Below are 17,007 nucleotides of genomic sequence, written 5' to 3'. Positions count from 1 at the left end.
ATTTAGTGATGTTTGTTTTTATCAGGTGATTTTAAATAATTCTTAAGCATAATTCGCATTTTTCCTTTTATAACCAGGAACCTTTTGAGGATGGCTTTGCAAATGGGGAAGAAGGTACTCCAACCAGAGATGCTGTGGTTACGTATGCTGCGGAAAGTAAAGGAGTTGTGAAGTTTGGCTGGATCAAGGGTGTATTAGTATGTACATATAGAGTTAATTTTGGAGTTATAACATTTCTATTATTTATAAAATCTTCCTAATATTCTCATCAATCGTCAAGAACTTTTTTCTTTTCTTTTTTTTAATCCTTTTGAGTATTCTAGAAGACCAAATTAATAACTTGTACTTCCTTTCCTTGTGCATATTAAATTCAGTAAAGTAAAAATATTTTTAACCTTTTGCACTCGGATGTCGAGTGTGACTCAACACGGTTAGCATTAGAATAAAGGAATCGAGAAAAAAGCGAGTGCAAAGGGTTAATATTTTTAATTTAGAGGTATACTTGATTACCTCTAAACTGTATTTTATTGCCTCTTGCAAATTTCACATATTGTCACCTTTCAATACATATGAGAGGAGCATAGGAATCAAGCAAGCTGAGCAGGCAATGGATCTAAAATATGCCTGTTTCCTTTTCTGCTACCCCCATTACCTTTTAAAAAAAAAATTAATTTCTTTATTGATTAAAGTATTACATATGTGTGTCCTCATCCCCCCATTACCTTTTGATGAGAAATGTATAGAAGTTACAGGGAATATAATAAAAGGAAAATCCTTTTCTTAAGTGTTTGGGGTCACTTCAGTAGACAGTTATAGGCATTTAAGGTTTATTTATTTATTTTTAAGTATATTTTGATTTTTTTTTTTTTTTTTTGAGGGGAAGGGAGAGGGATAGAGAGTTAGAAACATCGATGAGAGAGAAACATCGATCAGCTGCCTCCTGCACACCCTCTACTGGGGATGTGCCCGCAACCAAGGTACATGCCCTTGACCAGAATTGAACCTGGGACCCTTCAGTCCGCAGGCCGATGCTCTATCCACTGAGCAAAACTGGTTAGGGCTAAGGTTTAGATTTAATTCTGTTTTTCTGTGTTTGAAAAGCCACTAAGGATCTGATTAGAGTAGATAAGCGAAAATAAGCTCATTGGGACTTTGAAGGCACTTAAGAGTTGTATTGACATTTAGGGGAGAGGTAGAGGGAAATCCCAGTTCTGGTAGTAATTTTATTGCCTAGCTAATAGAGTAAATGTGAAGGTTCAAATAGTTTAGTTTGCCTATTCTTAGATTTTAGTATTTTAGAAGACTATGTTCTATGAATGAGCACAATAAACAAAGTAAAAGTAAATTGGGTAAACTGTCTTATAAATAGTTAGGATTCTTGAAAGATATGTGAACAATTGGCATTTTGTGTTGATAAAAATATAAAACAAATCTGTAGAAATCATAAAATGAGGATGTTATAAAACAAACAAAAATTAAGCTTACGTGGATTGATAGAGAGGAACATGAACTATTTTTTTTAAGGATAAGTCTACCTACTTCGGTTGCCTCTGCTGCTTCAGATAAATGTGATGGGTATGTGTATATATAGGTTAATACACATAGTCACATATTATACTTACATTAGCTCACATTTAAGTTCTCATTAAGCTCTTTTAAAAAACTCTTAAAATGACTTTCTATGTTTTAAATGTAGGTATTCTACTTTTGGCTAGTTTAGCATTTATTGCTGTATTATATACTTGATCACGTTTTTTCATCTGTGAATTGGCCTCTTTTCCTTTCCCAGGTACGTTGTATGTTAAACATTTGGGGTGTGATGCTCTTCATTAGATTATCATGGATTGTAGGTCAAGCTGGAATAGGTAAGTGAAGTTACATACTTCTTGTTTCATTTGAGAATGAATAAACAAAAGTAGCTGTGTGCGTGTCTAGGCTCTAAACTTCATAAAATACAAGCAACTGGAATCATTCTAAGCTTTGTTCTCCTTTGTATAAGATTATTGTTTTAATGTTACTTTTTCATAATTCTCATTTGATTTCTCGAAAATGGGATAAAAATAAGGTAATTATTATGAAATTCCGTACAACTGGACTAATCATTTCTAAATATGACAGGGTTAAATAAGATGTAAGTTTTCTCAGTCCCTTTTCTTCTTCTCTAAAGGTCTGTCGGTCCTTGTAATAATGATGGCCACTGTTGTGACAACTATCACAGGATTGTCTACTTCAGCAATAGCTACTAATGGATTTGTAAGAGGAGGTAAATTCAGTCTTTTCACATTATTGTCATCAGATTACTGTTACTAAAAAAATGAGATTTAAATCTTATTTTTTTACCTTTAAAAAACAGCATATTCGTCTATATAGACAAGAAAGTTGCTACTAAGCACTTTCAAACTAGTATATTTGAATATAAAATTTTATATTGACCCAACATGTATGCTTTAAGTTTTTAGGGTGTTGAATGTATTTGGTAGCAAGAATGGAGCTTCTAGCTGGGTTTCTTCTCCACAGGGCTGCCCCTTGTTTCCTCCTCTTAGGCTTTAGCCCTTGGATCAATAGAGCTAAAGGATCGTCTTGCATTTGGTCTGTATTGTACAAGTATAACCTCATTCCTTCTCATTGAAGGAAACGTAGGCACAGTTCTTTCCCCATTATCTAACAACTTTTGTGAGTTATATGTGGGACCCTGAATTCACATACTCAACTCTAACTGTATTCTGAGGTTCCTGAGGCCTCTTTCATTGGAGTTCACAAGATCTGTCTAGTAAGATTTAACCCTCCCCTGGAAGAGCATCCAGGAGACCAGGAGAGTGGCCATGGAACCCCTATGAGCAAGAAGAAAAGAACTCCATTTTTCAAACAAAGCTCATCATCCAGCTAGAGAATGGAAAAAGAAATATGTACCAGCTTCTGTAAAGTCATCATAGCATATCACCTGAGAAAAGATCAACCTGTTCCATCAGCCTCCACTATTTTTCAGATCTGTATTGGACATTGTATACACATAATTTCTGATTTACCTGTATTCTATTTTTTTTTTTTTTTGAGAGAGAGAGACCCAGATTGAGTGTTTCATTTTCCCCCAATAGCTTCATATTTCTTACTTAACAGAGGATTCAAATCACTGTGGTCCTCAGGGAAGCTGGTAACTTACATCAATATGATTATGACTATGCTGAACATGCATCACTATTTGCTGAAGTTTCATGTGTACATGAGTCTGGATTGAGTGATAGTGGAGTATAAGATGTGTATATATCCAAAGAGTTATCAGATAATACTGGAAGTTGCTTTTTGACTTACGTACTGGATGCCCTGTGTTTCATTTCTTTCTGTTACTATTGGGTAATTGAAGTGGAAGGACAAAGGGAATGGGGTATTAGCTATTTGAGGGAATCAGAAAATCATCAAAAAATTTCTCTGTTAGCTCTTCGAATCTAGGTTGTGAGCCTCAAGGGGAATGGGACATGAAGCCACTGGCAGCATGAACCCTGGACAATTTTCCATATGAATCCAAATTTATGGGAAGTATTGATTTTCCTGCATTATGACTAAAAACCCATTTCATCTTTCAATACTACCAAAAGTTTTTATATGTATTCACAAATATATCTCAGAGACTGTGTAGTCCTCTGTCCTGGAATACTAAGGAAGTCTGAGAACGTGGAGTGTGTCCCAACAACTTATCATATGTTGCAGTTTTACCTGTGATCCCTCAAAATGATAGAATCAGCTCGCTAAGGAAGAAACTACAGGGAAAAAACCATTGGATCCCACAATTCAGAATTCTTCTGTTGTTTTCAGATATTCATACAAATGAGAAAGTAAATACATTTGTTGAAATAATGAAACCAATAGAGGAAAAAAGGGAAAGGCATTAAAGAAATAACCAAGTACTTGGAAACTATGCTAGACAGTATTCATTTTTCGCTTGGACACCTGGCTGGTCCTTTATAGAATATGAATGAGCTGCATCATCCGTATTAAATGTCTGGAGATGCCTTCAATGAATATAAGCCCCTTCTGTCTTCTCTGCTTTATGCACTTGGAGAATTCTACCAGGATTTACTGGCTTCCTGAGAAAACCATACTTTGCACATGGAAGAAAGTAAATACAAGCATAAAACTGATGAAATTATATTGCATCCTGAACTCATGATTCTAAATTGAAAGTATCAAGTCAGTATGACTCATAGATTTTATCTAGAAAGGACACATTTCTTAGCTTTGTTCACAAAAATTACCTGTAACAAATGATCAAGCCAGTAGCAAGGAGCACCCCCAGTGCCCACATTGTGTATTTCTATTAAAGGGAACCTTGGTTGCAGATCTGGGCAGGAAATGCACTATAGGAGTCTAGACATCATTCACATCGGAAAGTAAAGAAGGTAACAAAAACTACTAATTTCACGTCATAAGGACCCAGCTTGAAGAAGCTAATACTGACTGAAGTTTTTTTAGTTTGAACAGCAATACTACTACTACTAATAACTGATTTGGATGAGAACATCTAAAATCCATGAGATCACAGATACAACAAAAAATCCTATTTTTCACCTTTGAAGAATGCTATGAAATTGATAAAGATAAATGTTGAATAAAGCTTTCATAAATGAAAGTTTCTTTGAACTCAACGTAACCAATAAATTAATAAATGATTTTTTCTTTATATAATTTACATAAGTGAAGAAGGAAAGAGAATTAGAAGATTCCAACTTTGTAAACCCTTTACTCAGTAGGAGTACCTGTGAAGTATTGTTTCCCAACAAATTGAATCTGAAATGTATCATGCCTGCAGCTTCAGGAATCATTTTGTAGAATATGCATGCAGGGGAGCAAGGGATTTATTAAATGACTAGAGGCCCAGCACATAAAATTTGTCCACGGGTATGGTCCCTAGGCCTGGCCTGCAATCAGTGCTGATCTTCCCCAGCAGCCAGCCCTACCCCCCACAGCCACCTCCCCATCCCATTCCCTGTCGGGCGATCGGAGCCTGCTGGCCAGGGAGAAGGACGAAAAGGTTGGCCATTCCCGCCCACTTGCCGGCCCTGCCCCCTGCCACCCGTGGGGCAACTGGCGAGGCGATCGGGGCCACACTTGCTTGCACCCGCCTTGGCCTAGTGCTGACAGCGTCCACTGCCACCCACCCCCGGTTCCCAGTTCCCGATTGGGTGATCAGAGCCTGCTGACTGAGGGGAGGGACCGAGAGATTGGCCGTTCCTGCCCGCTTGCTGGCCCTGCCCCCTGCCCCCCCCCCCCGGTCACCCTGTGTGTGTGGGGTGACCAGCGGGGCGATTGGGGCCCTGCTCGCTTGCACCTGCCTTGGCCTGGTGCAGCCCATATCTGCCACCACCCATCCGGTTCCCCGTTCCACCATTGGGCGATCGGAGCCTGCTGGCCAGGGGGAGGGACCGAGAGGGCTGGGGGCAACTCATGTGTTGAGCGTCTGCCCTCTGGTAGTCAGTGTGTGTCATAGCGACTGCTGTCCGGTCTATTTGCATATTACACTTATATATATACACACACACACACACACACACACTAACAGCAAATTCCACACTGGCAATCTCCCTGGAACAAGAAATTTTAATTCAAAATTTTCCAAGGAGCAAAAGAGATAGGGAGTTATGATTGAGAACAAACTTTAAGAGTGTGACTTTGTTTGTTGTTCTTAACAATAAACCATTTTATGTTTTAGTAGGGTAGGACCAAAGTGCTGGATTGGATCTCTTCTAGCTCAGCCACTGAGGACTTAATTTAGACTTCTTCCTTATTGAAAGGTCTGCACAGAAAGGAGAGTAATAGAACCAGAACTGTGCAGAGGATCAAGGTGCCAAAGGCTTAGATAGGAGAAATGGAGGGATTCTATGGGAATGATGATGTCTAGAGACCCCTAACAGGAATCATTTTTTATTGATTTATTTTGGTTTACTGAGACCCATCTTAATTTCCTATGAACTTAAAGTTGTTAATAAGGGAATTAATAGAGAAATATTTAAAATTTTGCTTAAAGTTTGCAGTTGTTCTGTTTAGTAATTTCAATTTGAAGAGTTCCTTTTTAAACTTGTGTAGTTATCTTATTAATAGAACTATTGAGGTAGTACTTGATAGTTTATTTTTATTTATCTTGATTCTTAAGTTATGACATTTACCTATATTTTATATTGAATAATATTTTATCCTTGTTTTGTAAGGTATGTGTTTCCAGTCCTGTGAAAGTATGTGAAATGTGTACTTTTCCTAATGTTATGTGCTTTTTGCCACAGGAGAGATTTAATATTACTAAGTAACCTTAAATTGGCTTTATCAACATCTTTTAGAGATTAAACAGATACTAATCTAGAAAAATGTAGGTTGATTTCCCAGACAGAAAGTGCTAGAAACCTTTTTTTCCCTTGTATCAGCAGCGGAAGTCATTTTTTAAAAAATGAACTGCTTGTAAACATGTAATAATGTTCAATTATGAAGCCTAGGATAAAAATAATATGGAAACATTCAGTGTTTCTGAAAAAAAAAGTCAAAACTTAGAAAATAAAAGAGGCTTAAAGATTTCAGGCTTGATTAGATTTTAGTGATGATTTTTCGGGGATACTGCTTAAAGTTACTGGCAGCAGATTAATGAATCATCTCCTCAGTTCTCTGTCTCCACAGAGTAAGAACAGTATCACACCTTACCTTCATCTCTGGCACAGTCCTGCCTTAACAGACAGTTATGTCCTACAGATTATTGCAGCCGGCTGGGAGCCCAGAGCTCTTTCCTGTTCTGCAGATCTTGTCAGTCTTCTTAAGAGTTTGGATTTGACAGAATTTACTTGGGCTATGGGGAACAGGTTCTGTGATGTAGGTGGTCCTGGCCAGCAGCCACCTTCACTCAGGCCAGCATTTCCTAGATTCACAGACCAGGGTCTCCCGTCCTTAGTCTGTGATATGGACTCACTCACTTATGAAGTAGGGGACAACCACAGCTTTTTATAAGATGAAAGTGTAAATTCTGGTATTTTCATTCCCTTAAAGGCATCATTCGAAGAGTAGTCTTAGCTTTTTGTTATTGTTGTTAATCCTCAACTGAGGGTATTTTTCCATTGATTTTTTAGAGAAAGTGAAAGAGAGGGGGAGAGAGAGAGATACATCATTGTGAGAGAGAGACATCGATTTGGTTGCCTCCCACATGCACCCTGACTAAGGCCGGGATCGAGCCTGCGACGAGGTACGTGCCCTTCATGGGAATTGAACCTGTGACCCTTCAGTCCTTGGCCATACTGGCTAGGGCGAGCAGTCTTAGTTTTGATTACATCTAATTTATTACTTCTTATTTCTTTGTAGGATTACCTTTTTGGTGTGGTATATAAGAAATCCTGCCTCATCAAAGGTCCCGAAGATTTTTTTTTAGAAGTTTTATAACTTTAGGTTTTCAGGTAGATCTCTCATCATTTTTAGTAAATGTTTGTATATGGTACAAAATAGGAATCAAGCCCATCAAGAGGCATGTGGATATCCAGTTACTCTAGCACAATTTGTTAAAAGATTATCTCTTTTCTATTTCATTGCTTTAGCACTTTCGTAAAAAGTTAATCAACCCTAGTTATCCAAAGCCATCTATAGATTGAATGCAATTCCTATCAAAATTTCAATGACATTTTTCACAGAAATAGAAAAAAGTATACTAAAATTAATATGGAACCACAAAAGACCCCGAATAGTCAAAGCAATCTTGAAAAAGAACAAAGCTAGGTATTAGGAAAATTGGATATTCACAGGTGAAAGAATTAAAATGGACCCTTTTCTTACACCACTCATAAAAATTAGCTCAACGAGTATTAAGGGCTTAAATGTAAGCCCTGAAACTGTAAAATTCCCAGAAAACACAAGGAAAAAGCTCCTTGCCATTGGTGTTGATAGTGAATTTTTTTTTTTTAATATGACATCAAAAGCATAAGAACAAAAAAGCATCAATGTGTTTCACATCGGATATTTCTCTCTGTCTTTCCCTTTCTCTTCCACTCTCTCTAAAGATCAATGGAAAAATATCCTCTGGTGAGGATTAAAGAAAAAACAAACACACACACACACACACACACACACACACACACACACACACACACACAAAGCAAAAATTGACAAATGGGACTACATCAAACTAAAAAGCTTTGGCGCAGCAAAAGAAACAACAAAATGAAAAGACAACTAAAAAAATGGGAAAAAATAATTGCAAATCACTTATCTGATAAAGGGCTAATATCCAAAATAGATAAGGGGCTAATATAACTCAATAGCAAAAAAAATAAACAATCTGATTAAAAAGTGGGCAGAACACTTGAATAGACATTTTCCCAAAGAAGACAGCAAGTTAATGAAAAGGTGTTCAACATGACTAATCATCAGAGGGATGCAAATCAAAACCACAATGAGTTAGAGTGGCAATTATAAACAAGACTAGATAATAAAAGCTGGTGAAGATGTGGGGAAAACAGAACCCTTCTGCATTGTTGGGAATGTAAATTGGTATAGCCACAATGGAAAACAGTATGGAGGTACCTCAAAAAAACAGAACTACCATGTGATCCAACAATCCCACTTCCGGGTATTTATTAGAAGGAAATAAAATTATTATTTGGTAGAGATGTTTGCACCTCTATATTCATTGCAGCATTATTCATAATAGGCAAGACATGGAAACAACCTAAGTGTTCATGGATGGATGGATGGATGAAGAAAATGTGATATATGTACACTCACACACACCCGAGAACTATTATTCAGCCATGAAAAAGAAGATTTTGCCATTTGCAACAGCATGGATGAAACTGGAGGGTATTATGCTAAGTGAAATAAGTCAGAGAAAGACAAATACCGTATAATCTCACTTATATGCAGAATCCAAAAAAGCTGAACTCATAGAAACGGAGAGTAGAAAAGTGGTTAACAGGGGCTATGGGGTAAGAGAAATGATAAAATGTTGGTCAAAGTGTTCAGACTTCCATTTATAAGAAGAATAAATTCTGGGAATCTAATAGGAAGTATAGAGACTATAGTAAACGATACTGATGTATACTTGTAAGTTGTTAAGAGTAAATCTTAAATGTTCTTTTAACAATAATAAAAGTAATTGTGTGAAGTGAAGAATATGTTAACCTTATTTTGGTAAACATTTTGCAGTGTTTATGCATATCAAATCATCACATTGTACATCTTAAACAATGTTATATGTCAATTATATATTATTAAAGCTGGGGGAGATTAATTGACCCTACATGCGTGATTCTATTTCTGGAATCTATGCTGGTCCATTATCTATAGATCTATCCTCAATCCAGTATCATGCTGTCATGGTACTGTAGCTTTATAGTAATTCTTGAGAAGGTTGCGTGAGTCTTCCAACTGTGTTATTTTTCCAAAATTGTTTTGGCTGTTCTACCTTTTCATTAAAAATTTTAGAATTACCTTGCCAATTTCTGTGAAATATCCTGGTGGAATTTTGATGGGAATTGTGTTGAATCTGGAGATGAATTTGGAGAGAATAAACATCTTAACTATGTCTTCCACTCCATAATCATGGTGTCTCTATTTAGTTCTTCTTTGGGTTTAAGCTGTCAGTACACAGATCTTGCAATTATTTTTTAGATTTAGACTTAAGTATTTCCTGTCTTTGAGTACTATTGTAGGTAGCTTACTTTTAAAAATTTCAGTTTCTAATTGTTCATTGCTAGTACATGGGAAAATGGTGGATTTTTATATATTTACTTTGTAACATGTCTGTATTAGCATTCTTCAGAGAAACAGAACCAACAGGGTGTGTGTGTGTGAAGATTTATTTGAAGGAAGTAATTCCCATGATTATAGAGGCTGGGAAGTCCAAAACCTGCAGAGTGGGTTTGCAGTCTGTAGGCCCAGAGAAGAGCTGATGGTGTAGTTCCAAGTCTGAAGATTATCTGCTGCAGAATTCCTTCTTCCTTGGGGAATGTCTGTCTTTGTTCTATTCAGGCCTTCAGCTGATTATAGAGGAGGACAATTTTTTTCATCTTTATTGTTGAAAGTATTACAAATGTCCTTCCCCCCTCCCCCCACATTGAATCCTTCTAGCTGCACTCACACACACACACCCCTCCCCTCACTGGAGGAGGACATTTAGAATACTAACTTTAGTACTATTCTTTTTTCTCCTTTTCTTTAGGAGGTGCATATTATTTAATATCTAGAAGTCTAGGGCCAGAATTTGGTGGTGCAATTGGCCTGATATTCGCTTTTGCCAATGCTGTTGCAGTTGCTATGTATGTGGTTGGATTTGCAGAAACTGTGGTGGAGTTGCTTAAGGTAATTCACCTTTCTTCTAGTCATTTGTTTCCCAAATCTTTATTGAGGGTTTATGTGCCACTCTCCATATTAGATGCTAGGAAAGCAATGATGAACACAAAACTCATCCTTCAAGAAGTTCAGTGTGTGAGGTAGACAAAGAGGAAAATCATTATAGAATGTCAGAAGTGGGTAACTGTAGAGACCTTGGCAACACAAAGGAGGATCACTTGACTTACCATCCAGAAATGGGGTGGCAGAGGAGTGTCAAGGAAGGGAGTCTAGGCTTCAGCAGGCAGATAGGAGAGGGGGCATGTGGAATGGGGGGAACAGTGAAGAAAAGGAAACACCTGGAAGGGTGGAGTATGGTGGGTTAAAAAACACATACACTATATTTCTGTATGACTGGAGTACTAAGTGGCAAGAGATTTAAGACTAGAGAAAGGAAAAAAGTATCAAGTCAGGAAGGGTCTTGTTTGCTATTAAAATAGAGCTTATCTAGATTGGACTGGGGGACCATGACATGATCAGATTATCATGACGTGACCTAAAGAAATATCTGATCATGGGGTAGAGATTGGATTGAGTGATCACAATGGGACATTGAGACTATTTAAAAGGTTGTTGTAGTTACCCTGGAAGAAGAGATGTGGCTTATATTAAAACAATGATGAGTGGGGCTGGGGAGATGTGGGTGAATTTGACAGATTTAAATAATGTTGAATAAGTCAATTGATGATTAATGGGATAAGGGAGATTAAAGAGAAAGAAGGATTTCAAGTTTATACACAAATTTCTGAGTTGGGGATTTAGATAGAATGTAATACCATTCACTTGAGATAGAGAATATAGGACAATTTAGTTTTAGGTGTCTAATTTGAGGAACCAGAGGTGTATCTAAGTAAAGCTGGCCAGAAAGTAGTTGATACACTGCTCTGAAGTTTAGAAGAGAACTTGTTTGGAAAAAGAGTCATTAGGATGTGTCGATTTAAAGCAGTAGAAGAGAAATAGGATTCAATATTGTTAAATGATAGGAACCTCAACTGACATAGTTATTCATGTCAGGCTGTTGTAACTCTTTTTCTGCAGTAGTATGTGGTACATTATGACATGTAAAATCTGAAAACACTGACATTTACATTGGCATTGCCCTCATCCATGTAGGCTAAAAGGATGAATGAAAGGTAGGGCTGTAAGTAAGCAAGCAATATAATCAATAAGAGTTCATGTTCTTTCATTGTTTAATTTAGTATACTAATTTCATTGATACTCAACCACAAATACTTTTTTGCTTATAGAATAGGGACAGTGTATTTTGGACTACTGCATGAAAGTATATTCACCACCTTTTATGCAAACTAAAAGACTAAAAGCATGACTTCACTAATCGAAATGAATGCAAAATATTTCTGCTATGTAACTTAAGAACATTCTATTAGAACTAGTTATATGATTTTTATTTACTTGTCAGCAATTCCCTTTTTGATATACCACATCTGATTAAATATAGCATTATTAATTTGATATTATTGATGTCATATACTTGAATGACATCAATAGTAAATATATTTTTCATTGGATTCCCTATTCATTTGTTAAATAGGCATTTATTCATCTTCTACATGTAAGGCACTGTGATATCTCTAAAATGTTTCAAAATAAAGACTATCTAAAAACTAATACTGCTTATTTATAATTTTCTTTTTCTAGGAACATTCTATTCTTATGATAGATGAACTCAATGATATCCGAATTATTGGAGCCATTACTGTGGTGATCCTTTTAGGCATCTCAGTAGCTGGAATGGAGTGGGAAGCAAAAGTAAGTAATGATATTACTGGAATATCAGTAAATATTTAATATATGAACTTTTATAGCTTTTATTTTAAGAATGCGATAAAATGTGGTAACATTTTTAGATTTTAAAAGTTCCTAAGTGGCCTTTTTCAGGGAAATTTATGTATAGGGTTATTTTCTAATTGACAAGACGGGATATTTGAAGATAGCAATTAGTCTAGGATCTAGTTAAATACAGTATTTTTAAAATGTTTTACTTCCTACCTTCCCTCCAGGCCCTATTCTATGACTTACACTAATATAGAGATGCTCAGGTGAGTTAGGTAGCCCAAATTAAACTGCTGGCTTTGTAATTTATTTAAAAGTTCAATTTCAAAAATAAACACAGGGGCAGTAAACTTCAAGTTAGTGCCATTAGGGGTTAGCGCTCCTAGCTTTTGAAATGTCAGAAATCATGACTACCCAAACAGGTACCATTGTTTCCGGGGAAAATTGCTGAATTCACATATTAATATATAGGCAGGGCACCCAAATACATATATTTCTATCTTAGAGAGAATATGCCATATTGTAGCTCTTGTTTCCTGAATGATGCATATGTACAAAAATGCTACTGAGCAACTCAAAGTCACTTCAGGTTTCTTTGTGTTTATAGATTGTATAAAATCACATATTTGTATTGTATGTGAGCTATGATCATATTTATCAGATCAAAAATTAGCAAAGTCTGAAAGAATAATTTTTCCCTGGTAGATAAGTCATTACTATAAAATTGAATCATTTACTTATAGATTTAACAAATTGACTTTACTAAAAAGAATTTCATACAGCAATATAAGTGGTCCTTATTCCCACAGATGACACAGTTTTTCATGAGTATCTGCCCAGTTTTATTGGGAGGTTAAGAGAGGAGGAGGAGATGTGGGGTGGGCAAAATGGATGAAGGGGGTCAAAAGGTACAGATTTGCAGTGAAAAATAAGTCATAAATGTAATGTTCAGCCATGATGACAATAGTTAATAACACTGTATTGTATACTTGACAGTTGTTAAAAAGAGTATATATTAAAAGGTCTCATCACTGAAAAAAAATTTATATAGTGATGGAACTTCTTATAGTGATCATTTTGCAATATATAAAAATATCAGATCATTATGTTATACACCTGAAACTAATGTATTGTTATATATGTGTTATGTATCTGTTATATCCAATAAAACAAAACAAAAAAAGTAAAAGAGGAGAGATGGTAGTTTGCATGGATTATTTCTTTCTTCCAGTCCCACTGCTACTTGAATTCCCCTCCTGGGTGTTGTCTTCTTTTTATACTTTCCCTTATTTTCATATAGCTGTCACACATTCAACACTGTGTTTGGACTTGGTATAAAACCTGGGTTTTTAGCAAATATATTGTACTGTATGGTGGAGGGGACAGGAAAGAATGATGCACAGAATGAAAAGCCTACGGTGTTTTGGAATTTATAGTGTTTTATGATTTGTGGGAAAGCATGTGCATCATTAATTCAATTCAAAATATATGGCATCATTCTACTTTTGCCATCATTTTTTTTAATGGAGTGCCTACCCTATGCTTGGCATTGTTTGATGCTCCAAGGAAACAAGACAGAAATCCTTTCCCCCATGGAAGTTGTATTCTTGTGGAACTTAATGAACAACATAAGAGATTTTATTTTTATTTTTAATGTTTAAAATTTCAGGCTCAGATTGTTCTTTTGGTGATTCTCCTACTTGCTATTGCTGATTTCGTCATAGGAACATTTATCCCATTGGAGAGCAAGAAACCCAAAGGTTTCTTTGGTTATAAAAGTAAGTAAAAAAGCTAGAATATTTTTAAAGGTGTATATTATACCATTCTATTAGTAAATAAATTTAGTACATTTTAGATATTTGTAAAGTAATTGAGTTTGGTATAGTGACTTACTGGCAATTCAATTTAGTTTTGTATACTTTATGTATGTTACAATTGGAGTTAAAAAATCATTTTTATTTGTATCTTTCTTTTTCATTATTAGCAACAAAAGGTAATAGAATGTGAAAAAAAATCAATGCTACTGAAAAAAGGTGCTTTAGTTCTCTACTAATTTTAGGAATTTATAAGTGAAAGGTAACTTTTGTTCTGATGTTGACTTTTTCATTTAGCACAACAGTCTAAAAATGTCTGATGAGTAATATTTCTACTGAAAGTAACTAGAAATATTAGTTTCTGTGTAACTGCAGTTTTTAAGTTTTTCTATAGTTTGCATTATTATTTTTAAATATATTTTTATTGATTTCAGAAAGGAAGAGAGAGGGGGAGAGAAATAGAAACATCAATGATGAGAGAGAATCATTGATCAGCTGCCTCCTGCATGCCCCACACTGGGGATCGAGCCCGCAATCCAGGCATGTGCCCTGACCAGGAATCATACTGGTTCATAGGTCAATGTTCAACCACTGAGCCACAATGTCTGGGCTGCATTATTAAATGTGTGAGAATTTTCCAGTTTTTGTCTCCTATAACCCTTTTCATTCCACATCTAATTGTCACTACTGGTGAAATTTACTTGTTATTATTTCCTAAAGGGTCTATCTGTATCTCCCAGCCCCCACCCTTTCTCCCTACCCCAGTCCCTCTCTTCTCCCCACTTAAATGAGCAATCCTGAACCTATCTGCACAAAATAAAATAAAAGTGGGAAAGGATAGTTGCAATAGCATCAGAGAGGCTTACTACTTAAAGTGACAGGTCTGTCTGTCTGCAGTTGACAAAGCCCTAGAGGAAAAGGCCAGGTTCTCTTGAATCTTATTGCTGACTGATAACAACATATAATCCTTGGATCATCCTATCTAATAAAAAGGGGGATATGCTAATTGATCATCACGCCCTCACAAAGATAGCGGCACCCACAGCCAATAAGGAGGGAATATGCTAATTGCAACGCCCTCAAAAATGGAGGCGCCCAGTCCCCTCAGCCCCGCCGGGGTGGCAGGCACGGGGCACGCCAGGCCTGCCTGTCTCCAGAGTCCCCCAGTCCCCTCAGCCCCCCAGCCGCCCAGGGCCAGCCCGAGGCACAGGCAAGCCTCCGATGGCAGCTACCCAGCCGCTCAGGGCCGCCCGAGGCTTGCATTGTGGGCAGTGGCAGCAGCAGAGGTGTGATGGGGCGTTGCCTTCCCCTGATTAGCAGGCTGCCTCCTGCCCCTGAGGGCTCTTGGACTGTGAGAGGGGGCAGGCCGGACTGAGGGATCCCCTCCATTGCATGTATTTTCATGCACTGGGCCTCCAGTATGTGAATAAAACTGGTTTGGTCTATATCAGACTCTGGCTTAGTTGGCTGGGCATTTTTCTGATATGAATTGTTTCAAGGTACTTAACCTTAACCAAGGACCTTGCCTATTATTTGTGCCTACTAGTCTTGGGTTGATAGTGTGATTTTTGCTCTAATTACTAGTGCTCTTGCCACCTTCTAACCTGGGCTTTAAATTCCTGATTTCCTGGGTTGGGGGAAGAGGTGTCTACTAAGCATTCCAGGAGTAAAAGTTTGTAACATCAGTTAGGTAGGGTAATTTTCTGTACTTTATGTTCTCATAAATTATCCAATTATGAATTACTTTTACTTTTTATATTGTACATGTTTCTGAACATTAGTTTTTGTCACTTTTATTTCTAAAGGAAGTATTAAAAGTTATAGTGAATGATTACTTAAAATATTCCTAATAATTATTATATTTCTGTTTATGACTTTAATTGCTTTAAATATATTTGCTGGGCCACATTTTTCATTTCCTTTTTTTTTTCCCCAGAAATTTGGCCACTTATAAAAGTATCACATAGTTAGCTAGAATAAATAATAATTTATATTATATTTAAATAGCACATCTGGGCCTATTTCAGTCTGAGATAAATCTAAATATATTTTGGAATGTGACTTCTTTTTTGGTGGTTGATACTGCTTGGTTCTCCTCTTATTATACTAAGGTGGTTTTGGCAGTAAACAGGTTAAACTGATAAACTTGTCAGTTCAAATGACTACCTAATAGGGGGATTCATTTATGCTCTTTTTTCTTTCTGACATGAGAAGTATCTCTCCAGTGCCTCTGCTCTATTCTGGATCCTATTTTACTTTCTCAAAGGCATTTATCCTTTCATAATAGACTCTCACTTCCTTGTATCAAAATTCTCACCTCTATATAAGCTTATGAACTTGCTCTAGTAATTCTCACCCTTGAAATGCTATGACTTGTCTTTTATTCTCCTCCAGTTACCACCTCATTTCCCAGTTCCCTTTCATAGACGAAGTTCTCACGCCCATACCTTCTCACTTATTTCTTATTCCAGAATAATGTCAAACTTACAGAGAACTTGGAAAATTGATACAATAAATTCTTTATATCCTTCACCTAGATTCACTAATGATGAATGGTTTTATATTTTCTTTTTGCCACATTTGTTTTATTATTTCATATGTATCTACTTATTATTACTATGATGGCTAAAACTTTTAAGAGAAGTTGCAGAAATCATGACTTACCTCTAAACATTGTACTTAAGCATGTATCTTCTAAGGAAAAGGACAATTCAAGAAGTTTAACTTTGGCACAATGCTAATATCTAATACTAGAGGCCTGGTGCATGAAATTCGTGCATGGGGGTGTGTGTCCCTTAGCCCAGTCTGCACCCTCTCCAATATGGGACCCCTGGATGGATGTCCGACTTCCCATTTAGGCCCGATCCCAGTAGGATTGGGCCTAAATGGGAAGTCGGACATCCCTCTCACAATCCAGGACTGCTGGCTCCCAACTGCTCACCTGCCTGCCTTCCTGATTGCCCCTAACTGCTTCTGCCTGCCAGCCTGATCACCCCCTAACCACTCCCCTGTCAGCCTGATTGATGCCTAACTGCTCCCCTGCCAGCCTGAT

The 17,007-nt window shown here is 36.8% G+C and overlaps 1 protein-coding gene across 1 annotated transcript in view; it reads left to right on the top strand.

Annotated features, from left to right (window-relative positions):
- The window catches only part of SLC12A2 (solute carrier family 12 member 2), a 97,071-nt gene that overhangs the window by 27,748 nt on the left and 52,316 nt on the right, over positions 1-17,007 (top strand). The window contains exons 2-7 of the mRNA XM_079795791.1: positions 78-197; positions 1,790-1,865; positions 2,168-2,263; positions 10,178-10,317; positions 12,007-12,117; positions 13,811-13,919. Of these exons, the coding sequence (XP_079651917.1) occupies positions 78-197; positions 1,790-1,865; positions 2,168-2,263; positions 10,178-10,317; positions 12,007-12,117; positions 13,811-13,919 (652 nt within the window). The remainder of the gene's footprint in view (positions 1-77; positions 198-1,789; positions 1,866-2,167; positions 2,264-10,177; positions 10,318-12,006; positions 12,118-13,810; positions 13,920-17,007) is intronic.

This window comes from Cnephaeus nilssonii, assembly GCF_951640355.1.
Source record: "Cnephaeus nilssonii genome assembly, chromosome: 2".
NCBI lineage: Eukaryota > Metazoa > Chordata > Mammalia > Chiroptera > Vespertilionidae > Cnephaeus > Cnephaeus nilssonii.
This window is presented reverse-complemented; position numbering and strand designations above follow the sequence as displayed.